The sequence below is a fragment of the Manis pentadactyla genome, chromosome 11 (genome assembly GCF_030020395.1).
Source record: "Manis pentadactyla isolate mManPen7 chromosome 11, mManPen7.hap1, whole genome shotgun sequence".
Lineage (NCBI taxonomy): Eukaryota > Metazoa > Chordata > Mammalia > Pholidota > Manidae > Manis > Manis pentadactyla.
In genome coordinates, this window is record NC_080029.1 from 119,786,355 (window position 1) to 119,810,018 (window position 23,664).

The 23,664-nt window shown below is 46.8% G+C and overlaps 1 protein-coding gene across 6 annotated transcripts in view; it reads right to left on the reverse strand.

The window, feature by feature from the left end:
• Nucleotides 1-8,237: 8,237 nt before the first annotated feature.
• Nucleotides 8,238-23,664, reverse strand: part of HEXA (hexosaminidase subunit alpha) — a 31,387-nt gene continuing 15,960 nt past the window's right edge. For 2 of the 6 annotated variants that reach the window (XM_036907800.2, XM_036907802.2), the window contains 13 exons: nucleotides 17,962-18,054; nucleotides 17,000-17,065; nucleotides 15,760-15,806; nucleotides 15,147-15,257; nucleotides 14,188-14,289; nucleotides 13,579-13,711; nucleotides 12,819-12,999; nucleotides 11,804-11,890; nucleotides 11,461-11,533; nucleotides 10,576-10,759; nucleotides 10,282-10,372; nucleotides 9,567-9,671; nucleotides 8,238-8,473 (listed from right to left, as the gene is read on the reverse strand). In XM_036907800.2, the coding sequence (XP_036763695.2) occupies nucleotides 8,410-8,473; nucleotides 9,567-9,671; nucleotides 10,282-10,372; nucleotides 10,576-10,759; nucleotides 11,461-11,533; nucleotides 11,804-11,890; nucleotides 12,819-12,999; nucleotides 13,579-13,711; nucleotides 14,188-14,289; nucleotides 15,147-15,257; nucleotides 15,760-15,806; nucleotides 17,000-17,065; nucleotides 17,962-18,054 (1,337 nt within the window). In that variant the 3' untranslated portion in view covers nucleotides 8,238-8,409. Of the gene's footprint in view, nucleotides 8,474-9,566; nucleotides 9,672-10,281; nucleotides 10,373-10,575; nucleotides 10,760-11,460; nucleotides 11,534-11,803; nucleotides 11,891-12,818; nucleotides 13,000-13,578; nucleotides 13,712-14,187; nucleotides 14,290-15,146; nucleotides 15,258-15,759; nucleotides 15,807-16,104; nucleotides 16,199-16,999; nucleotides 17,066-17,816; nucleotides 18,055-23,664 lie in introns of all 6 variants that reach the window. The other 4 variants (XM_057488955.1, XM_057488954.1, XM_036907801.2 and 1 more) reach the window with 4 other exon arrangements.

The window sequence follows — 23,664 nt, forward strand, 5'->3', positions numbered from 1 at the left end:
ACTTCAGCCGCCTCCTGGCTGCAGCCTCTATTTGATCTTTAAGTTCACTGATTTTTTCCTCCATTATCTACATTCGATGTTAAGCTCATCTAGTGAGTTCTTCATTTTGGTTGTGTTTTCGGTTCTAAAATTTTCATTTGGTTCTTATTTATATTTTCTATTTCTTTGCTGAGACTTTGTTTTTTTCATTTGTTTCAAGTATGTTTGTAATTGCTTACTGAAACATTTTATAATGACCGCTTTAAAATCTTTGGCAAATAATTCCAACATCTGTGTCATCTCAATGTTGGTGCCTATTATGTGGCTCTGGACATTTTATTATGCCACTGAATATTTAAAATTTCCATTTTGGCAGGTTTCCTTTGACCCTATATTAGGTGAGAGAACAGAGACACTGCCTTGTTACTGTCATGTGGGGGTTGAAGTTCAGGTTTCCTGCCAGAACTCTGTTGAAACTACCCCAAATTGTAGGGAAGGGGATCGTGTTACTACTGGTTGGAGGTGGAAACTTCCAGCTAGGCACCTTTGACACCATTTCAGCATGGAATGTGGCCCATGTGGCCTCCACTGAACCCACAGAAGAGAAGCTTGTTAACACTGGGTAGGGATGAAAGTCTTAACTCTCTATTTGACCTTCTCTGACACCACCTTGGTGGTTCTGGAGGTGGTGTTACAGCCACACCCTAGGTGAACTGAATCAGAATTTCTTGGGTGGGACCAAGGCGTATGTATGTCTTAAAACTGTCCTGTTGATTCCAATGTGCTTGCAAACAAGATTAAGAACTATTGCTTTAGAAGTTCTTTTCATGAGGAGTCTGTTGGTGGTGAACTCTGCTATGCTTATCTGGAAATTCTTTATATTGGCCCATGTCTTGAATGGGAGTCTACAATAATTTTTCTCAACATTTTGAGGTATTATTTCACCATCCTTTGGTTTACATTGGTAATTGGCTTCCTCTGTGGCCACTCAAGATCTTTTCATTTCTTTTGGTAATCTTCATTTTCAAAATGATGTGTTATTTTGAGTGTATTTTAATTTTTGAGTTGTTTAAGTGTACAATTCTTTTTCTTTAAATTGCTTGAAATTTCTAGTGCTTCCTAAATCTGCATACTTATATTTTTCTTCATTCTGGGGAAACTTTTGTCATTATTTCTTCAGTTAGTGTCTTTCTCCTGTGTGCTGTGATGTGCTGACAAAGGCCTCCTTCCCTGCACTCCGGTGAAGAATCTGTTATAGTTGTGGGGAGTACTGTGGGAAGACAGTTTTCAGCTGTCGGCCCCTCCAGAGACTGTCCCAAGATCACGCTCCTTCCCAGAGAGGCGCACACCCAGTGACTGACCAGTATGCATTATAAAGGTCTACGTATCTCAGCCCAAAGCAGAACAATTCTGAAGGCCAAAAGAGCTCCGTTGGGGTCAGCTGTAGTTGTTGACCCAGAATCACAGCTCATCTTCTTCCTCTATTTATTACAGTTTCCTCTCCCTCCCTTTTAATGAAAATTGATTCCAACAGTGCTTCTTAATAAGGACCTGAATGCTAAACTTGATCTAAGAGGTAATGTCCTAGGGATCCAAACCTGCAGTATTCCTTCCTTTAAAAAAATGTCCTCCATTTACTGTTTGTGTGAAGATAAAATCCATTGTCATTTTCTGTTTGGTTCCTTCTAGTTTAGTTTTCATAACAGGTGTGTAATCATATCTTATTGTGGTTTTAATTTCCATTTCCCTAACGACTAATGATACTGAGGATCTTAGTTTAAACTTTTTTTCCTTAATTCTGTAACTTATTTTTTAAATTGTTAATTTTTTCCAATGGTTACATTTCTGAATTTTTCTAATTCTTACTTATTCTCATTTCTTTTATAACATTTCACTTTCTTGATGTTTTTTTCTATCCTGAGTAAATCTTTATGCTATGCTTTCATTGTCAATAGGGACATTGCTGTATTCCTTATTCTCTTTTTTATAGTGACTTAGGATTCAGTTGAGGTCAGTTTCAATTGCTCATGTTTAAGTGCAATGAATTTTTCTGTTTATACGGAGCAATGCAAATAATAATTTTAGCTTCAAAACTTTAGTTTTTTCTTTAAAGAAGCGATAAAAATAAGCCCTTTGACTTCTGAGATCTGCATCTTCAACTATCCCACATACTTTTATCAGGGCCTTCTGTTTTGCCCTATTGCCCTCACCCAGTTCTATTTGAATTCTATTCCCATCAGTTTTTCTTCAGTTTGAGGTTTGTCCTGAAAGATTTTTTTGTTACTATCAAGATACTATAGGGCTTAGATCACTTCAGCATCTCCAGAAATTAATCTAGTTCCTTGGCATTCACTTGCAAATGAAGCCTGCATCACTTCCTCTTAGTTTTGGCGACCAGACTGTACTTACCATTTGCTTCCTGTCAGCGATGTGTGGGTTCTCCTGTTCTCCAGGACCTAACACCCCTTCATTACTTCCCCTTTGCTTTCTCCTGTACAGATGCTGAATACATACTGGTTTTATAAGCACTGATGATTCATTCCCAAATGCTAATATTTTGGGGTTTGTAGGGTGACTGTTTTAAAACTGATTTATTGAGGTATGATTGAGTACAATGAAATGTAGAGTATATAATTTGACAAACTGATATGAGCCCATGAAATCATCACTACAATCAAGATAGTAAACATCACAGCCAAAGATTTAATTGTGCTCCTTTATAATCTCCCTGCTCCTTCCTGCCTCCCCCATCCCCAAGCAACCATGCAACCACTGTGTGTGTGTATATATATATATATATATATATATGCATATACATATACATATATTTTTGCTGTGGATTAGTTTCTACTTTCTATAGTTTATCTAAATGGAATCAAACAGTAGGTACTTTTTTCTGACTTCTTTCACTTAGTAACTTATTTTTAGATTCATTCATGTTATTGTAAGCATCATAGTTCATTTCTTTCTATCGCTAAGTAATATTTCATTGTATGTACATACCAGTTTGTTTATCCACTCACCCTTTTGATGGGCATTTGAGTTTTTCCCAGTTTTTGGCTATTAGAAGCAAAGCTGCTATGAACATTGATGTACAAGTCTTTCTGTGGACATGTATTTCCTTTACTCTTGGGTCAATACCAAAGAATGGAATGCCAAAGGTGTATGTTTAGCTTTTTAAGAACCTGTCAAACTGTTTTCCAAAGTAGTTGTTTTATTTTACATTCTTACTAGGAGTGTTTGAGAATTAAGTTCTCCCACATTCTTGTCAACACTTGTTATAGTCAGTCTTTTACATTTTAGCTATTCTAATAGGTGTGTATCTCATTATGGCTTTAATATACATTTCCTTAATGATGTTGAGAATTGTTTCATGTGCATATCTACATCAAAATCTTTTCCCCATTAAAAAACTGGATTTTCTTATCTTTGCATTATGTGAGTTCCTTAGATATTAATAGTTCCAAGTCCATTGTCAAATTTATGTTTTGCAAAGATTTTTCTCCCAGGCTGTGGCTTGTATTTTCATTCTCTAAACAGGGACTTTTGAAGAACAGTTTTTAGTTTTAATGATGACCAATTTATCAATTTGGTATTTAATAGATTATGCATTTGGTAGCATATCTAAGAAATCTTTGCCTAAACCAAAGACACAAATATTTCCCGTTTTCTTCTAGTTTAATACTATTAGGTTTTGCATTTAGTTTTATGAATCATCTTTAGTTAATTTTTGTGTATGGTGGGAAGAATGAGTTATGAATTAAATTTTTTTTTTGCACATGGATATCCACAACCATTGTTCCAGCACCATTTGTTGAGAAGTTTCCTTTCTCTGTTGAATTGCCTGTCAAAGGTCAGTTGTATGTATTTATGTTTTTATTTCTGGGCTTATTTTGTTTCATTGATCTATTTGTCTTTAAGCCACTACCACTCTGCCTTTATTACTGCAGCTTTACCAAAATTCTTGAAATCAGTTAGTGTTAAACCTCCAAGTTTGTTCTTTTTCACAGAGCAGATGTCTCGTGCAGTGCAAGGCCTGGCTGATGGCTGAGTGCAACATAGGGTGGAATTAACTAGCTGAGCCTGGGTCCATATTCCAAGTACAAATCCTGACTCCGCCTGTGTGACCATGAACAAGTCATTTAACCTTTCTTTGTTTCCTTATCTGCCAGACAAGACGTATACTGATACCCACTCCTCACTGGTTGGGATAATTATTAAATAAATTTGTTAACAACCAATGAAGTGTTTATACAGTGCCTCACGCACCAAACACATGCAAGAGATGAAGCACTTTTATTCTCTTTGATGCAATCTCTACAAGTATCTTCATTCAAATTTCTGATTTATGTGAGTCTAGATAAACATCTGCATTTTTCTCGTAATTTCTATATTCACATTTTCTTTTATAACAGATTATCCAGACACCCCCAAAATGCTCTTATATTCAGCAGCACAACAGCATAGCACACACTCCCATCTTCCCAGCCCACACCTGCCTGACAACTGGTTTGTCTCCCCTCACACACATACTCCCTTTGAGTGGCTTCCAAAACATTCCTTTCTAATTTGCTATAAAGTAAGACATAAAGAGTAACAATGAAGAAAAAAAATCACAGCTAGGTATCAGATATTCCAGAGGAAATGGGATTTAAAGTAAATTCTAGAAAGTGGTTACTTTGGAAAGGAAGGGGCTGGGAAGGGAGCAAATATATAGTTCTCATGTCTTAAAAAACAAATCTGCAGCAAATAAGACTACTGAGGTGTGGTAAAGTCAGGTAGTGGTTATACTGTGTTTATTATTTTAGTCCCTATACTCCTCTGTTTGAAACATTTGAAATCTTTAAAAAATAAAAGTATTTATTGTGATAGGGAAGACCTAACATGGATGTGGTTAAGGAACAATAATTATTGTGAAAATAAGCAAGGTTCATGGACATTTTCATTTTAAAAGCCTTGTTGAAAAATGCAGGATGGTACACAGCACACACACACACAGACTGCTTCAAAAAGGACTTTTTAAAATTGTTAGGACTGTGAAGATTTGTATAAATAGTAATGAAAAACTTCAACAAGTAAACATTTCACTGAAGTTAGTAATATGTATTTGTGTTATATATATATTAAGTTGGAATAAATGGATACTCATTAAAAATTTTTTTTATTAAGGTATTATTGATATACACTTATGAAGGTTTCACATGAAAAAACAATGTGGTTACTACATTTACTCACATTATCAAGTCCCCCCCCCCCACCCCAATGCAGTCACTGTCCATCAGTGCAGCAGGATGCCAGAGATCCACTATGTCCCTTCTCTGTGCTGCACTGTCCTCCCCGTGATCCCCCACAGCATGGGTACTAAACACAATACCCCTCAGTCCCCTTCTCCCTCCCTCCCCACCCGCCCTCCCACACCCCTCCCCTTTGGTAACCACCAGTCCCTTCTTGGAGTCTCTGAGTCTGCTGCTACTTTGTTCCTTCAGTTTTGCTTCACTGTTATACTCCACAAATGAGGGAAATCATTTGGCATTTGTCTTTCTCCACCTGGCTTATTTCACTGAGCATAATATCCTCCGGCTCCATCCATGTTGTTGCAAATGGTAGGATCTGTTTTCTTCTTATGGCTGAATAGTATTCCATTGTGTATATGTACCACCTCTTCTTTATCCATTCATCTACTGATGGGCACTTAGGTTGCTTCCATATCTTGGCTATTGTAAATAGTGCTGTGATAAACATAGGGGGGCATCTGTCTTTTTGAATCTGAGAAGTTGGTCTTTGGGTAAATTCCAAGGAGTGGGATTCCCGGGTCAAATGGTATTTCTATTTTTAGTTTTTTGAGGAACCTCCATATTGCTTTCCACAATGGTTGAACTAGCTTACATTCCCACCAGCAGTGCAGGAGGGTTCCCCTTTCTCCGCATCCTTTCCAGCATTTGTTGTTCTTAGAATGGATACTCATTTTCAAACTGTCAGAATTTATTTATAAAGGGAAAAATACAGAAAGATTTTAATAGGCAAAGCTCCCAATTCCTACTTATTTTCTTCCTTGGTGGGAAAAAAAGCATATGATACACAATTATCACGGCCTGTATTGATGAGTCTTACAAGTGATATTGACAAAAAATATAAAAATCTAAAGTTTAAAGTAATGCTGCCCCCAGGCATGTCTACCTCCATTAATATAAATTAAATCCAGTCTACATCCACAGAATCCTTTCGCTCTTCCTCAGTGTCATTTTGCTTTCCTCACCCCCTTGCTGCCCTCACCACTGGTGCTGTGGACCGGCTGTGCTCCGGGGTCCTCTGCTGCCCTATCCCTACGCTAATCCACTGAGATGCTCCCCAAAGCACCAGATGGCAAAAAGGGAGGAGTGGCTGGCATGCGGCCTCAACTCCCCCCAAGGAGAGGGGAGGTTTAATGCCTTCCCAGCCTCTCTTCCCTCCTTTACTTTTATTACCATTAGGTCGGCTTTTTGCTTCCAGGGTAGATTCACAGGAGGGGAGGGGCAGACTCTGCGCCCTAAGATCGCGGAGCCAAGAAATCGGCGCAGGCACTTCCCCGCCCCCTGGTGGTGCACAGAGAACACACGGGTGCCCTGCACAGCGCAGCATGCTGAATCCACAGCCCAGGGGAAGGCTGATGAGTGGGGGAAGCAGTGGTTCCGGGCGCGGGCACCGCCTGTCAGCAGTTCAAGGTCTGATGATGCTCTTCGGACAAATGCCCTCATGATCGGTGGGCCCAGACGGGCAGCGTGAGGCTGGGGATCGCACAGCCCAGGATCCAAAGTCTTGAGTTGACCACACTTTTTTTTTAATTGTAAAAATAACATTAATGAAAATGTTTACAGTAAGAATAAGAAATCAGAGACTTTTACTGCTTTACCACAAGTGTTTTCATGCTCTCTTCCTTCACTGTCTTGAGACCGAGAACTTGGTGTCTGATCTTATTATTTAACATCATCTCACATAGCAGTGTTACAGTTGCGATCAAGAAGGAAGCGGGGGCATCTGAAATTTAGCAGCAGCTCTGCACAGTACCTGCCTGGGACCACCTCACCGGATTATCTGAGTAATGGAGGTAAGGGCGCCTCTATGGGGGGCACAGATGGTAAAGCCTTAGCTCATGTCTCTCTAGGCCACAGCCCTGGGCTGGGCTAATCTGGGCTGTGTTAAAACCCTTTCTCCAAGACTCTGCAGGTAGAAGTCTTGCACAGGAAGGCAGAGCTGGCGTACCTCCAATCAGGTTCCCAAAGGAGCATGACTGAGGGGCTGAAAGATATTGTTGAGGGACCAAATTTTACTTAGCTCTCTCCTCAGACCTGCCTTCCCCAAGTTTCTCTATTCACCAGACTGGAAACTTTCTGAAAGAAATGCCTGGGACTTCTCCATTGTCCTTCTAACCCAGAACCACATAAAAAAACTTAAATAATGGTCAGAGAGACCCGCATCTAGAACAGTTGCTGTCCACTATCACCCCAGTCTCTGGGCTGCATTGTCACTTCTGAACATGAACCCACAAAGGGGCAGCCTGAGTCCACGATGAGCCATTTCCTCCTGGGGAAAACCAGGCGCATGTGCCCAGACCTTCTCTAAGAGCCACGTGCTCACCTCCTGGCCCCCAGGGGGCTTTCCTCTCATGGTCTCAGCTGGGCCACTGATTCTCTGAGAAGATGCTACTGGGCTACAAATGGGTGGGAGTTGCTGGCATTTGGAGGAGTTGACCAGGGACTGAGTCCTTCGATTCAACACCTTACCACAGTGCCAAGACCACTATATATGTTCAATAATATTTAAAAAAACAGTTGCATGAAACTAAAGTAATAAGAAACCCAAAGCACTAGGGGAGGAGGTGTGTGAGTGTGCGCAGTAGAGGAACTATTCCATCCCAGATCGGGGCCAGAGCCCTTCCCACTGCCCAAAGCTTCTTTGGGCTCCCTATGTCTTCTGCCATCTACAGGAGGCTTGGGGTTTTAAGTGACTTCCCCTTGGAAAGAAGTGACCAGGCTGAGGACAGGGGGATGTGTCTGGACTACGGCTGGTGGGTGGGAGAGGTGGCACATAACTCATAAGCTCTATAAGGGTTACATGTTCCGTTCCCAGCCCTCAACTTAGGAGATCCCTGCAGGGGCAGACACTGAGCCCAACCTGGCTGGGCCTGCTGGGCCCTATCCCTCTCAGGAGCAGCAGGCCAGTCCTGGCAACTCCCCTGCCCAAAGCCACTCACTTGTTTTGGCACAGGTAATCCAGGCTCATTATAGAAAAATGCCAAGTCACTCTTTATTGGGCACCAGCACCAACCTCCTTCTCCAAGCACAGGGACACGTGGGCAAGGGGCTCCACCCTCCGGCCGGGATGCAATGGAGGCTTGGCCCCACTACCACTGTCCTAGGGCCAGCACCCTCCTCAGTGCATGGGGCTGCTTGCTCAGGTCTGTTCAAACTCCCGTTCACAGTAGCCCACATTGAGAGGCTGGGCCTGGACACCTCGCCTGCAAGAGGACATGAAGAAACGGTGAGATGAGCCACTCAGGAAAGGGGCTGGTGTCAGGCACGAGCAACACCGTCTCCGCCACAGCCAACAGTTACCCTTCTTCCCCGATTTCAGTGGATCTCAAACTGCCACCGTACACCAAAAGCTCTCAGGGATCTCACGTCCAGAGATCCTCATTCGGGGTGGGCCGCACACTGGCAAGAACCCAGGTCCTGAATAGGTGCCCCAGGTACCCAGGAACTTTGGGGACCACCTCCCTATTTCTCACTTGCCTGTCTCTGCACCCCAGCCCCAAACTGCTCAGTCCCTTTAAAAAACAGGTCATGCCTGAGGGGTGCTCTTGGCCCACTGAGCCCCCTTTCAGTGGCTAAAGTGCTCTACATGGAGAGGTGGTGGGGGACTGAGACACTGTGCAGTCCATGCCCAGGGTGTGGGCATGACATCCCGCCCTTGGGTCTCAGCCTCACAAGTTCCAGGACCCGGCCAGTCTCCTTAGCAGACTTCTAGGCATACCTCCTTTATCACCCAAATGAGCAACACGCTTAGAGATGGTAAGGAACTAGTGCAAAGTGGCCCAATGAATCACAGGCAGTTGAGACTTAGACCCACCATGACTGGCTCTCTCAGCTGTGCACTAGGCCGTGTCCCCCAGGTTCTCAAGACCTACTCAATGTAGGGTTCAGGGAAATGACTGTCTTACACAGGTTCAGCCCCAATGGGGGCACAGGTGTCACGGAAGCCGCTTACACAGGTTCAGCCCCAATGGGGGCACAGGTGTCACGGAAGCCGACAGATCATGGCAGTGGCTAAGAGCACGAACTCTGAAGTCGGCCTGCTCGAAACCCTGGTTTTAGTGACTTTGGGCAAGTTACTTAACTTCTCTGTGCCTCTGTTGCCTACCTCTAAAAGGGGGGATCAAACCTACCTTGTAGGGTTGTGGTGACGATTCAATGAAGTAATACCTGTAAAAGGCTGAGAACAGTGCTTGCGACACTGTAAGCCTCTGTAAATGTTTGCTCTTCTCCTATCAGTAAGGGGCCCCAGGGCTCTGACCTGCCCACCCTCTTGGGAAGGTCCCACAGCTTGCTTACCTCAGCAGCTCACAGCGGAAATCTGCCAAACGTTTATAGGCAGAGTCCAGGTTAGTCACTGACTTGTTGCTCCACAGCCTCTCAGCAACAGCCCCTGCTCTGGGCCTGGAAGAAGGGGACATGTGCCAGGTGGGGCCTCCATTCCCTGCCAGGGTGCTGGACACTCACAGGCTACTGCCTCTTGTTTAGGTGCCTTGGACTAGTTCATGGTCAAGGTTATTTAGAGCGACAGCTTGGCTGGAGGGCTCCTAGGGACTTCTGGGGCCCAGCTCATCTTCATTAAAATGTGGATAATGATCCCACTCTCCTCCTCTCCCAAGATATGGGAACCAGAGTAAGTCTCAGAGGCAGCGTGAACTGTTACTGACAGTAGCCGCAGCAGCAGGGGTTCTCGAGATATAAAATCTACACACCCAGCCGGGCTCAGGAAGGTCGCCAAGGAAACAGCACAGGAAGTCTTGACAGGAATCACGGACACCAGTGTGGGTTCCTGAGCAAGTCGTCTGTGCTCTGCGGGTCTTGTTATCTTATCTGTGATGTGGGACAACAGTCTCTGTCCCACATACCTAATGGCTGTTGGAGCCGGGTGGGAGGTGCCCCTTCTCTCAGGCCCGGAAGGAGGGCACCAATCTGGGGGCATCTGGAGGGCACTGAGTCTGCAAGCGAGAGCCCATGCCCACAGCATCCAACCTCCACAGCCTCAGAAAGCCCTTACCAGAGTCTGGGGGCCAGGTTGGTGCTGTCCACATACTCCCCCCACATACAGGCCTCACCGCCGATGACGAGAGCCTTCTGCTCAGGGCTACCTGAGGGAAACAAGCAACAGCAGGCTGCTGGTGGTGCTGGTGGGTTCCTCTAGGGTTCCCCTCAACACTTTCCCATGCGGCCCTATTCCTGGATAGGACATTTCATCTCCTAAGCGGAACTGTCTAGGCCAGACCCTCCTGCACCCGGCCCCGTGTCCCAGCACAGCCTCTTCTGGTCAGCAAGGAGAGCCCCCTGCTTTCACCTTCAAAGGCCAGGGGCTCCACCATGTAGGCATTCTTCCAGTCAGGGCCGTAACTTATCCAGTTCAGATACCAGGGAGCAGAGAGCAGGGCCCGGAAGCCAGCGCTGGTGATCTGGTGCAGCTCATTCCAATAGTTTACTGGTATCTTTTGTCGCCATACCTGGATGATTGTATCCGGCCGAACCTGCCACAGAAGGTCAAGTGACAGTAATGGCAGTAGCTGAGGGGTGTCCAAGGGCTACCTTCTTCTGCAAGCAACCCAAGCCAAGGAGTGTGCGCCCCCCTGTGCTCCCCAGCAGCAAAGTATTTCTTTCTGATCGCTAACCACTGAGCTCCTAATCCAGTGCGGAGGCCAAAGATTCCGGAGGCCCTAGGAGAACTCCCTGTTGCTGCCTCCCTAAGTCCTCGGTAGCCTCCCTGTCCACACTGACAGAGTAACACTGGCTGTGAACCAAGGGCGGCTGGCAGAGGGGCCCAGGAGACTCATAAGAAGCTACCATGTCCAAGAGCCCCCAGGTGTTTCTGAGCACGGATAAGGTTCCTGCGGAACCTCCGCATGTGGCGGGAAGCTGGGATCTTACTGAGCAGCAGTAAAGGAGAAGACGGCCATGCTCCCAGACGCGGGATCCCAACCCATCATACCAATCTCAGGGATCCCAAGTAACCTAACTGCAGAAGTAACTCTTGATCGGTCGCTAGTGAGGAAAGACAGAGGCTCCGACACCCACACCCAGGGCTCAGGCCTCTGTGACCTTTCTAGAGGACAAGAGCTTGCCTCCAGTGTTCTGGACATTAAAAACTAACCCCAAACAGGAGGATCACTCCATGCAGTCAGGGAAGGGGCTGGGAGACCAGAGGGAGGCACCTCTCTCTGCCCTGGCTCACCTTTACTTTATTATCAAACACCTCCTGCCACACCACATAGCCCTTGCCATAGGCAGAGACAATGTCCAGCAGCCTGGGGAACAAAGAAAGTGTCTGCTTAGTTCAGATCGGCTCTAGGCTGTTGGTGCCAGTGCTCTAGGGGTTGAGCCTGGCTAGGGGCCCATTCCTGACTGAGCAGTGCTCCCCCACCTGGGAACTGCCTCCTCCAAACCTGGAAGGATGGACCAAGGACTCCTTCAGGGACCCAGAGAGAGGCCAAGCAGGGCTGGACCCTGGTTCTGAAAGTGAGGACCCCACACCAGGTGACCCCAAGGGACCCTGCCCACCCTCCTTCCTTTCTCACGTCTGGATGTAGAAGGATTCCAGCTGCTTGAAGTCACCGCCGAAGCCCTTCTGCTTCATAAAGGCCTGGATGTCTGGGTTGGACTTCCTGAGTCCCAAGAGAAAATGAAGATTAATTCTTTCAACATCGTTAAAGCCCAAAGCTTGGGGATTAGTTACCTGGCATCTCACAACTTCTTTTTTTCACTGAAAAACTGTTCACAGAAGAACTCAGAGGCCGAGAAAGGATGAGCCTGGACCTGAAGAGTTTTAAGTTTAAACTCTCACAGAGAACGCAAACGGATCTCTGGACTTCCACACGTGCCTCTGCGGTCTCGGCTTGGGGCTCTGGCACACGGGATTCTGGTTCCCTTTCCAACCCTTTACCCCAGGCATATTCTGTTTTTCTGTTAGTACTTATTCTTTATCCCGGTTGGACACAAGCATTGCTGTCTGTCGCCCACTGCAGCTCCCTTGTCCCACAATGTCTACGTTTTGCTCACATTTCCTCCTGGTCTGGTTTTCCCCTCCTTCACATCTCAAATAAGCCAGACTATTTCCCCAGATCCGGTTTAAGAGCCCACTCCTCAAGAAGCCCTTCAACCTCTTTTGAACTAAGTAGATTTAAGGATTTAGACCTTCCAATTTAATACTAACTAGACACTATCAGATATTAGTCTCAAAGTCATCTGTGGGTTAATTCTTCAACCCACCTATTTTTAGCCTTCAAAGGCAGGGATTATTTTCCTTATCCTGCATTTTCCCAAGACAATTATGTTCCCAGAGCTGGTTTTTCCATATCTCAAGGATATGACAGGAGGAAGGGAAAGTTTCACACTCAAAGCTTTGCCAAAATCAGGCAGGCCTCTCCGTAGGTAGAGAAGAAAGGCCCAAACCTGAGTCTTGGGATTGAGAAAGATTGTTGTCTCAGAGGTTAGCTCCTGAGGAGCACCTGAGAAAGGCAGCCTCTCAGAGGCTAGCCCTGTTCTAAGTAAACAATTCATCGGGCCAGCATGGGAAGAACAAAGGGCTCTTACCAGCAGGAGAAATCAACTTCATCTCCTCCAAGGTGAAGATAAAAATCTGGGAAGACAGAGCTGACCTCCAAGAAGAATGAGCTCATGAACTCATAGGTACTGTTGAGAATGGGATTCACTGGTCCAAAGATGCCAGAGGGCTGAGACCCAGAGTAGCAAGGAGTCAATAATCCAGGGACACCTAAGCCAATAGAGAAGCCCACAGAAGTGTCACAAATACAGACTCCCACGCACAGTCTTATACGTAAGGACACTTAAGTTGCACAAAGTAAGATAATTGTGTACATAAACATTACACACACACAGGCAGGAATACCAGGCCCTTACAGACACTGGTAATCATGAATGTTTAGTCACAATCAAATACAAATACATCCGCAATCAGAGGCTGGGTTACAGCCAGGCAACCGGCAGCGCACACATTCTTGCCTTGACACGCTGCTTCCAGCAGGGGTCACCCTGCTCCCAAAGGCTTCTCTCTCCTTCAGAAAGCAGAGGAAGCCTGATCCAGCCAGACTGGCAAAATCTCTCCTTCACTCTAGGGGATAACCTGCAAGGGCATCACTAAAACAAGGACATCTGAGAAGAATTTACCCATATTTTATTAGTAAGAAGTGGTCTCCTTTGCCCAAAGTAAGTTCTGCCTATCCAAATTCCCAGGGGAAGGAGCTGATGGAAAACATTCTTCCAAGGACCAAGATCCTGAAGCCCCACTGAGGGGGGTCAGCAGACTCCCTCCAACCCCTGGCATTATTCTTACCTGGTCCCCAGGACAAAGTGTGGCCAGGAGTGTCAAACTCTGCCAACACACGGATACCCCGAAGCCGTGCATATTCAATAACCTTCTTCACATCTTGCAGTGTGTAGATGTGGGTGGCAGGGTTGTAGGACCCCTGAAAGGCACAAGACACCCTTCAAGATCTCATTTCCTGAAGGCAGGCAGAGTAGAGGGTATTCAAAATACCCTCCAGGACACTGACTCTAGCCATGCTCTTTGGTATCAGGGATTATCTTCAAGTAACTTTATTGTAATTTCCAACAAACTGTCACATCTATTGTTTTATCTGAGTGTTATAAGCCAGTGAGATGAGCAAGGTAAGTATTATGCCTATCTAACAGAATATAAATAAATAAACAAAAAGAAAATGAGACCAGAACAGATTATGCCCTGAATATCACAGAGCAAATTAACAGCAAAGCTTGGACTTGAACTCAGGTTCAGGTTCACCCTAAATCCAGTGCCTGTCCCCTATGCCAGTGTGTCCCTAAAACTGGCTGGTTAGGATGAGAGTTGGTGTCCTTATCAGCAGGGCTATGGCCAGACTCAGACATATACCCTAAACTTGGTCTGGGAAAAATTGAGACATACCTTTCTGGTAAGCTCTGGAAAACTGAAGCTCTCATATGGGAAAGAAGGGTCATCGACCAGATGCCAGTGGAACACATTGAATTTATTATAGGCCATGACATCCTGTAGATCAGAGCACAGTGTGAACCATCCCAGCTCTCCCAGTGTCAGCCTCAAGCTTGGGAAGGTGGGCAGGCTGGCAGGCTACTCCACACATCTTCGTACGCTAACCCTGCCCGAGCTTCCTGGTAAGTGTTTATAGAGTCTCTATCAACCCTTCCCATCAGGAAGTGCCTGGCTTGGAGGGAAGACCCAGCACATTTCTTCTTTTCCCAGGACACATCCAAAGACGGCTGACAGAAGTCACTTTTGAGATGACTTCTGGCCACATTGAGAGGAGGGCTGCAGCTGTGTGGTGCCTGGAGTCTTCCAGAAGCCCCACAATACCCTGAATTCGGACACTTCCTCCTCCCATTTGTTTTGGGTTGTCTGAATAGTGTTTATATAAACTGTGATGTCTGTTGTGTATTCAGCAGCCCCATAACCCATAAACCTCAGATGCCAAGATTTATGGATGTGTCTACTCCTTTGGTTCCACTAGAGGAGCAAAGGAAAAGGTAGTCACACAAGTTGGATCAGCAGGTGTCAGATAAGATGGCCCATCAAACCCAACATCTCTTTCCTACAACCTTGTCTTAACGAAACTAAAGTCAGCTCTGCTCTTTCAAAGCAGCTAATTCCGCACACTACCTTCTGCACCCCTGAGGCGGCCTGGACATAGATCCATGGTAGCCAAGGGGGTACACTTAAATCACTCTTACTATTTTTCTCTTAGACCAGGTAATCTTACACATTTTTTCCTAGGAGCTCCTAAAATCCATCTGTTCTTCCTGTAACTATTTAGGGACACAGTACTTGGTCTATCCCTTACCCCATTACCCCAGGACCTGAGGGCAAAGAAGGCCTTAAGGCCTGGGTACCAGAGTGTCCAGGATGCTAGCCAGTGGCAGGTAATGGCGAGAGGTATCCAACAACAAGCCCCGGTGGGGGAAGCGGGGAAAGTCCTCAATCTCCGTCTTGTTGATCAAATACTGTGCAGAACAAACATTGACCATGTCAGGATTTAAAGGGAACTCACTGTTGGGGTGGAAGGAGATGAAGAAAAGTCTCCCGAGATCCTGGAAAAGCCGACCTGTGACTGCTGGGGTAGCTATCTCCCCAGATGCCCCACACCGCTACCACAATGACTGTAAGCAGGCACCTATCCAGAAAGTGACTGTCCACATAGGGCTGTCCCCCACACCACTCAGCCTATGGACTCTGCATTTGCACTGACGGTTTTTTTTCTTCAAAGCAAGGTGGTCTCAAGGTCATTACTAAGTAACACCTCAAAAGTACTAAATAACAGTGATTCCAAAAGACAAATTTACCAAATCAGTTCCTCCCACATAGCTCCTTGTATACTGTTGTTGGGGCCACTGCAAGCCACCAGGGCTCTGTCTAAAGCAAAATGAGATAATTCTAGGTCTCTCAACTCTCACCATTTAAATCCCAGAAACTTCCAAGGGGCCCTTTTTGAAGGCCGACACTCACCATGCCCACAGGAGATCTCCAAACAAGCTGGCTAAAAGTCTCTAGACCTATGGGGAAGTAGAGAGGCAGAGTAAAGACTTCAGAGGTGGGAGAAGAGATGCACCCATTTGCAATGTTCCCAGTGTAGCAGAGGATAATGCTTAGCACCCAGTGAAAGTGGATGAAGTATAGTCTCGATGATTCTCAACCTCATGAAAAGGGGATACTAGGAAGCCAGGTATCTATTTTTTCTCTGTATTCTATTCTGGGAGTGGCAGTGTAAGGGGTTTCAGTGCCCCTCCTAACAACACACTAACTCTCACAACCCCACATACCTCTTATCCATATCCTAAGCCTTGAACTCACAAGAATATTAAGAAGAGAAGCCAAGATGTGTGAGTCCAGAGCTTTCTATGTCCTCCAACAGCCAAGGCCCACTTCTGGAAACCCAGCAGAAGCCCTCTGGAGGATTTCCAGAGGTCTAGATTTTCAGAATGAGAGAATCTGTGAGTTCTCAGTAGTCACTCAGCACCTATGCTGAGGCAGACTTCTAGCATACTTGGCTTCTCTCCACTCTGATGCTGATGCCCAGCATTCTGGAATCCCAGATTTCCCCTTCCCTCAATCAGACTATGCAGGAGCACCTGCACGAAAGAAAGTCCAAGAGGGCAGAAGGGGAGTCAGCATGCTGGCTCCCCAAAACACAGGGAAGGGCAGCGCAGGCGCAAGTGAGTGAAGACAAACCAAAACTAGGTTGGGACCTCTGCGGGAATCTCCCTCCCATTCAGCAGCAGGGCTTTTACCAAAGGTAGCAGGGGGACCTGGCTAAGTCTGTATCTAGGGACCAAATATATACATTTCAGTAAATCAACTGGAAGAGCACAGCCCTCTCAGCTAATCTGCTTCCAAAATAATATGGTTCTTCATATTTTACTACTAGTTCCCTGTTCTTTGACATTTTCTGCTTCTTTTGATATAGTTTTCCTTTTTAAATAACCTTTCCAATTTCTACGTCTTTAGCAAAAGCAGAATAGGCTGTGTTTTGGCAGACTCGGCCCCTCTCCCCAGCTGCCTGTGCCCTGTTGGCACCCAACTTCTGGGGACAGCTGTAAAGACAGCACTCCCTTCAGGGAGACGGGAAGCATTCCAGCTGGTCTCCATAAAGAAAGTTCCCTAAAGGGGGGGTGCTCGCTGGGCCCCAGATCTGTCCTCCCACACCACCCATGCCGACCTTCCCACAGCATCAGCCCCACCGTGTTACCTCGGAGAGCACCCCAGACAGTCTCAGAGTGGAGGAAACATTGCTCATCATTTATGGTCAGGGTGTCTGAAATGACAGAAATAACCCCATTTTGATTAGGAATTTCTACTCTCAGAATCCAGGTCACATGTTCTGTTTAAGTCCTTGGATTACAAAACAGCAGAACCAACTTTTTTTTTCATTCAAAGAGGAGGCATCCCCAGAGCAGAGCAGCTACAGGTCAGCCAGGCCGTGGGCCTGAGTGGGTGGGTGGTGAGCGGTGGCTGTGCAGGACCTGGAACATAATGTGTGATGAGGTTCGGGCTGGAGTACAGTCCCCTGCAAAGCACCACCATCCCTGTGGGTCAGGTTCCCCAACAAGACACAAACTCCTGACAGCCCTTAGCTGAAAGTACCCAGGGACAGGGGTGCTAGGAGGGCTGTGTCCTGGTTACAAAGTTTCTGAAGCCTTTGTAATCACTTTCCTTTCCCTACGTCTCCAGGCTTCAGCTCCTTCATCCACGAATGTGAGGGAGAAGCTAAGACTTGAATTTTGGCTTTGGAACCTGAGGAGTCCCCAGATGCCACTGCTCAGGGAAGACAAGCGGCAGTCACAGGACTAATGACTTGGCTTCATCTCAGTGCACATTATCAAAGACTCCTTCTCTTCCCAGTGTAGGATCTCTTAGAAAAAACCAGCAGAATGTACTAATTCCTAGAATGACAATGTTATGATGTTCAGTCCAGATGGCAAGTGTCCCGGGGAGTCAGTGAACAGCCACTGTGATGCTGTACAGTCAACCCTCAGACACTGGTTAGAGTGCATACGAAAACTCACCTTCCGTGGCTCTCAGTACTTGGTGACCTTGGTCTCTAAGTCACAGAGGGCTCCAGGCCCACCATCGGCAACTTAGGCCAGGCCATCAGGTATAGCTCCAGACAAGTGCTGGCTCTTCTAGAACAGCGAACAGTGTGGTACTTACAATTCTCCACCGACTCCAAAGAAGGAAGCTGGTCACATCCAGGAGTGACCACAAGGACAACCAATGAATTCTTCTCCAATGTACTCTTTTTTCCTGCAAGGACAAGGAAAATAAACTCAGTGTGGCTGGTTTGCCACCAGAAGCAACAGGTAAAACCAAGGCCCTACAGGAAGGTTCCTGGCTCTCCCTTCAGCGTGCATGTCTGTGGGGAGAGGAGGAGAGGAGAGGGCATTGCCCCCTGGCCCAGGCACTGCCTCGTCATTGTTCAACCTTTTCATTTTCGTTGTGCTTCCCTTTCTCCCCAGTAGCCCACCCCAACCCATGTCTGAATGATATGGTGGCAGCTCTTTGTGTATTTCTGGCTTGGTACAGCCCAAGCACATGATTCCAAGACCTCAACAACTGCTCCTGAACTAGAAGCAGCTCTACAGCATTGCCACTCCAGGTGTGGTCTCCACCTTACCTGCTGGTTTGCACAATGTGTTATTGGCTGGCCAGTGGGTAGGAAGCGTACCCAATGCTGGAATGCGACTCAGTTGCGTCAGGACAAACACAATGTTTAGTTCTAACATTTTTTTCATAACAAGGTCTTCTTGATGAAGAAACAGTTTTACCTCCAGTACATATGCTTCTCATCTCACTGCAGACTGGCACTTGAAGTAGCACTGCTCGAGGGCCCCAGTGGACAAAGCCCAGGAGCTATGAAGCGATGATAGGAGGATCTCTTACTCACAGGAGGCCTGGAACGATCCAGCTGGTGCCCCAGTGAAGGCACATGGTCACCAACCCATTCTACTTCCTTCCCTCCTCTTCCAAAATAGATTCTCTGACCAAGGTAGACTTCTGCCAACAGTGGACAGCCACCCGCTCTGAGCCAACATATGTAATGTAGTTCTACAGATCCAGTCCACGCAGAAAGAAAGCTAAAGCCAAAACACTAATGCACACCTCTTCCCACCCTCCTACTGGTTCTTCTCCATGACCTTTGGGATAGTTTTGATTGTTCTGCCCCAAGCCTGAACCTCAGTGAACTCCCTTTCTCCATCCTTTTCTAGAACCGCAGCATTCCTGCTGGCACCACAGCATCCATGACTTCCTAGGGAACCACACAGTCAGGCATAGGATGGCCTGGCAGAAGGCAGAGAGACAGAATTCAGTAACAAACTGGAACCCCGTGTATTATCCATCTCAGGCAGAAGGAACTCAAGAGCCTTGAACCATCTCAAGGGAGCGTGCTCAAACCTGAGCACCCCCACATGGCTACATCTCAGCTCTCGGGTCTGCTGAGAAGCAAGCCCTTTCCTACCAACATGAACAAACACTGTCTTTCCCTTCTCTGTAAACACCCTGTCTCCACACCCGAATATCCGCCTAAACCCTGCAGAGAGAAGGGAATTCGAGACCATTCTGGGCCAGGCAACTCACATCTCCATTCTAAACCCTGAGAACTCATCCCCACAACACAGAAGGAAAGCCAGACGTTCAGAGCAGAGACCACTCTCAAAGCAGGCTCTCTAGGGCCATCACGAGCTCCTGCCGCAGCCAGCCGCCTCCATAAACGGCAAAGACCAAGGAGGACTTAACTGAGGGGCAAGAGTGAACACCCTGTAAGAGAATAGCCCTCATCCCTTGCATCCCGGCCCCCTCCAACGACCTCACAGTCACGGCGCCCTGAAGTCACTGTGCAGAGGGCTCATGCGCACGACCACCCAGGCGGCCATCCAAGTGAGGGCAAAACTCCTGAGCTTAAACGTTAATCCCCTGGACATCAACCTACCACACTGAGGAGAAATCACAGCTATCAAGACGCAATTCACCGTCCTGATGGCAGGAGAGGCTGCCTGATTACCAGATTTACTTAACTATTACTTGGAAGACAAGAAAACATCTACTGCTTGTTGTGGCTATTATATTTTTGTTTTCCTAAAACACACCTGCAACTCCATTCTCTAAATTCACAGTCTTTTGTGGGGACAGTCACAGACTCCTTTGATGATCTGATGAGAAAGAAAGGATTTTTTTCCCTAGGACAATGACCCTAATTGAAGGGCTCATCCCTCCACCCCCTGCCACCAACCTTATGGGGAAGAATCTCTGCCCTAAGTGCCCCCAATGACTCATCTGGGTTTGGGCTGAGAGAGAAGATACAGAGTCATCGCTGCTACTTAAACAAGCTATGAGGGGGGAGGTCGGGGGAGGCGGCGATCTGAGAGCTGGCAAAGCAGGAGGGACACTGGGTCAAGCAAAGGTTGTAAATAGGCTTTCATCAGGTTTTCCACCTCCAAGCTGTTCCTCTGAAGGGAGCAGGAAATAGGACAGGCCAGCGGCCTCTGCTCGCGCCCCTGCACTGGGGCGTGCTGAGGTCTGGGAAGCCGGGTGTGGCAGGCAGCCTGCGCAGCCGGCAGTCTCAGGGGCAGCTCACGAGCCTGGGGGGACAGCAGGCAACTGGCAGCCGCAAGTGCTCAGGAAGCAGCAAGGAAAACAGCACTGAGCGGGAAATCAGGAAAGGACGGTTCTGGTTCTGGTTCTGCTGCTGCCAAACCCTCGGGGCTCCCATTTCCTCCCCCGTAAACAATGGCAGGGTGGGGCTGGCGCCCGCCTCCCCTCAGAGCTGACATTTCGTGGTCCCACAGACTCCAAACACTCTAGGGTCCCGCTCCGTGACCCATCTCCGCAGCTCCTACTTCCCCGCTTTCACATAAACCTGCTCTGTCCTTTGGGTTCACTGAAGTTTTTTTTTTTAGTTTAAAAAGTTGAAGAAATTGTAAAATGGAAAACAGCACAGAAGTGTTTACCACACACAAAAAAACAGAAGTTATCTTCGGCATCCCTCTTCAGAACCCTCCCTTGTGCCCCCTTTTGGCATAAATCAGCCTTATTCATCACAGACAGGCCAGCTCTGGATGTGGAACCCTGAGCCTCCTTGAATGCCAGGGTCCTGCGGTCAAGCCTTCGCGGGGCGCTACGACCCTTCCGTTGCCTTTCTGTTCTCAGTCCTCTCCCATCTTCACTTCCTTCCCTGCTCACCCGGAAGGGGTGACCCATCACCTCAGACACAATCTAGCCAATACTCTCAACCATCTGTCTTTTTCTTCTGATGCAAAACCCTCAGCCCTAAGTCAGTCTAACATCTGCCTTCTGTGCCCCTAATCCTGGCTGCCGCACCCTACCGGCGGGAAGGGGCAAAATCATGTATCCGTGGGACTGGGCCCCTGTGACATCATGGTCTCTCAGCTTGGCTGGGCCCTTGATGCTGCCCTGACACCTACCTCCACCACTGCTTTTTTTCTGTTCTATGCAATAGCTATTTCAAACTTGTACCACCTTCTTCAAGTCTGTAACTTGCCACAAACTCCTTTACTCTCGGCAGACAAATCAGAAGAGGACTCCCATCCATCTCTACCTTCCCCTCTCCTTCCTGACAAAAATACCCGCAACACACGCCTGGTCTTTACCTTCTCCTCCTACCTTGGTGGAAGGGGTTTCCTTTCACCTGTGCCTGGATTTCTCCCCAGGTTCCTCCTGTATCAATTATTTCCCTTTTCCCCAAAGTCTTCAAATTATTTCTTTCTGCTGATTCTTCCCCATCACTATTAAAATAATTACAAGTCTGCCTGTTCTCAACTCCATGTCACTTCAGTCCCTCTCTCTCCTTCCGGTCACAAAGAAACTCTAGAGGAAATGTAGCCTGAGCAGCTAGATGCTGAACCTCAAAGGCAGACAGATCTGGGCCCAAATCTTGGTTCTGACACTTTCTGGCTGTGGTAACCTATAGGCAAGTTATTTTTCCTCTCTGAGCTGCAGTCTCCTCATCTGTAAAATGGGGACCTCAGAGTACCTACCTTTTTGGGCTATTGGGAAGATAAAATGAGTCAATGCAGGTAAAGCGCTTGGCTCGGGCCCGGCACCTAAGTGCTCATGGAGTTGGTCATCCTCGGTCCGCTCCATGTAGCCACTTCTTGACAACCCGTCTGCTCCTCAGTCCACTATAACCTGACTTCCTCCTCTGCCACTCCTCTGAAAATGCCTTCACCAAGGTCCTGTGGTTCAGTGACTAAACTCAAGGGATTCTTTTCAATTTGTTCATTCATTTATTTAACTGTTATTTACTGAGGGCTTACTCAGTGCCAGACTGTTCTAAGTGCCAAGGGTATAGCAGTGATCAAAACAGACAAATATCCCTGTCACAGAGGTGATATTCTAGTGACAACCCACTTCCAGGACCGCCTGGTAGTATCGGACATCCCTGACCTTCTTGAAATCACACCCCCGACTGAGGAGGCACTGCTCTTCGTCGGTTTTCCTTCCGACTCCTCACGCACGCTCTTCCTTAACCCTGCAGGCCGGTGTGCCCCAGGGCCTCCCGGGCCCCAGGCTTCCCTTCTTCTCCTCACTTACACCCTGGATGCCATCAACTCCCCACAGAATACTGATGGCTCTCAAATCTACCTTTCCGTGCCAACTCTTCTTCTGGGGCTCTGGACTCATACACCCCTTACTCAGATGTCTCAAAAGTACCCTGAATCCCAAATACAAAACTGAACTAACCCTTCACTCCACTAATTCACCCAGACCAGAAACATCCTTCTCCCATCTTTTGAGTGGATCACAAGTGCATTCAGTCAGAGTATTCACTGACTGTCTACTGTGTGTCAAACACTATGCTAAGCACTGAGATTTTAACAGTAAAAAAGAAAGATCCAAAGATGTCTTAGAACTACTTATCATCTCTTATCACCATCACCATCTTCCCACCGCCATTGGGTCAAAGCCTTAATTCAGTCTCCCATAAATTCTCACCTGGATGACTATAAAAAAATCCCCCAGTTGCTCTCCCTGCCCCCTATATATATACCCCCATTTCAATCTACTATCCTCTGTGATCTTTTAAAATGAAAATCAGATTATGACAACGTCGTACAATGGTTCCCCACAGCTTTCAGGAGAAAAGCCCAGAATCCACTGCATGACTGTGAGAACTCCAGCTTTGCCTTGTCTTTCTCAGCTCCTGTGCAGGAACCCTCGTAGTAGCACAATGGGCTCTTTACAGAACTCTGAAAACCCCACATTTTCTCCAGAGGAAACAAACTTTGCATTGCCTCCACATCTTACCTGATTAAGAAACAACTCTGGTTTTCCTTTTATAAAACTTTCCTGTCCTTCCTGCACCCTTGGTCCTGAGAGACTTTCCTATGTGACCATAATGCAATGTATACATACATTTTTCATTCGATGCATCTTAATATATGCTATTTGTCTACCTCCTCACAGAGGCTGTGAGTTCCTCAACTCACAGGGGACCAATCTCAGTATCTTTGTATTCCCAGGGCCTGACACACGGTAGTCATTCAATAAATGTTTGCTGAAAAAATGAATGATGCTAGAATTTTAAAAATGTATGCATAATGATTGTGCTACATGATAATCAGGCTTACCTGGCAACCAGTTAATGTAGAGATTACTTTTATACATCCAAACCTGGTGTTCTCAGGTCCTGGGACAGGTGGGGAATGGTAAGATGATACCCAGGCATACAGAAAGTGCCTTTTCAGACACTGCTCTGAAGACCCCTGGGTCCATAAATCCAAAGATTCAGGTCTTTCTGCTTCTCTGGAAGGGAGAACTCATTTCTGCCTCAGGGTACCCAGAGACTATGTCTTTACCTCAGTGCACAATTGCCTCTCCCTCCGCACACCCTGCTCC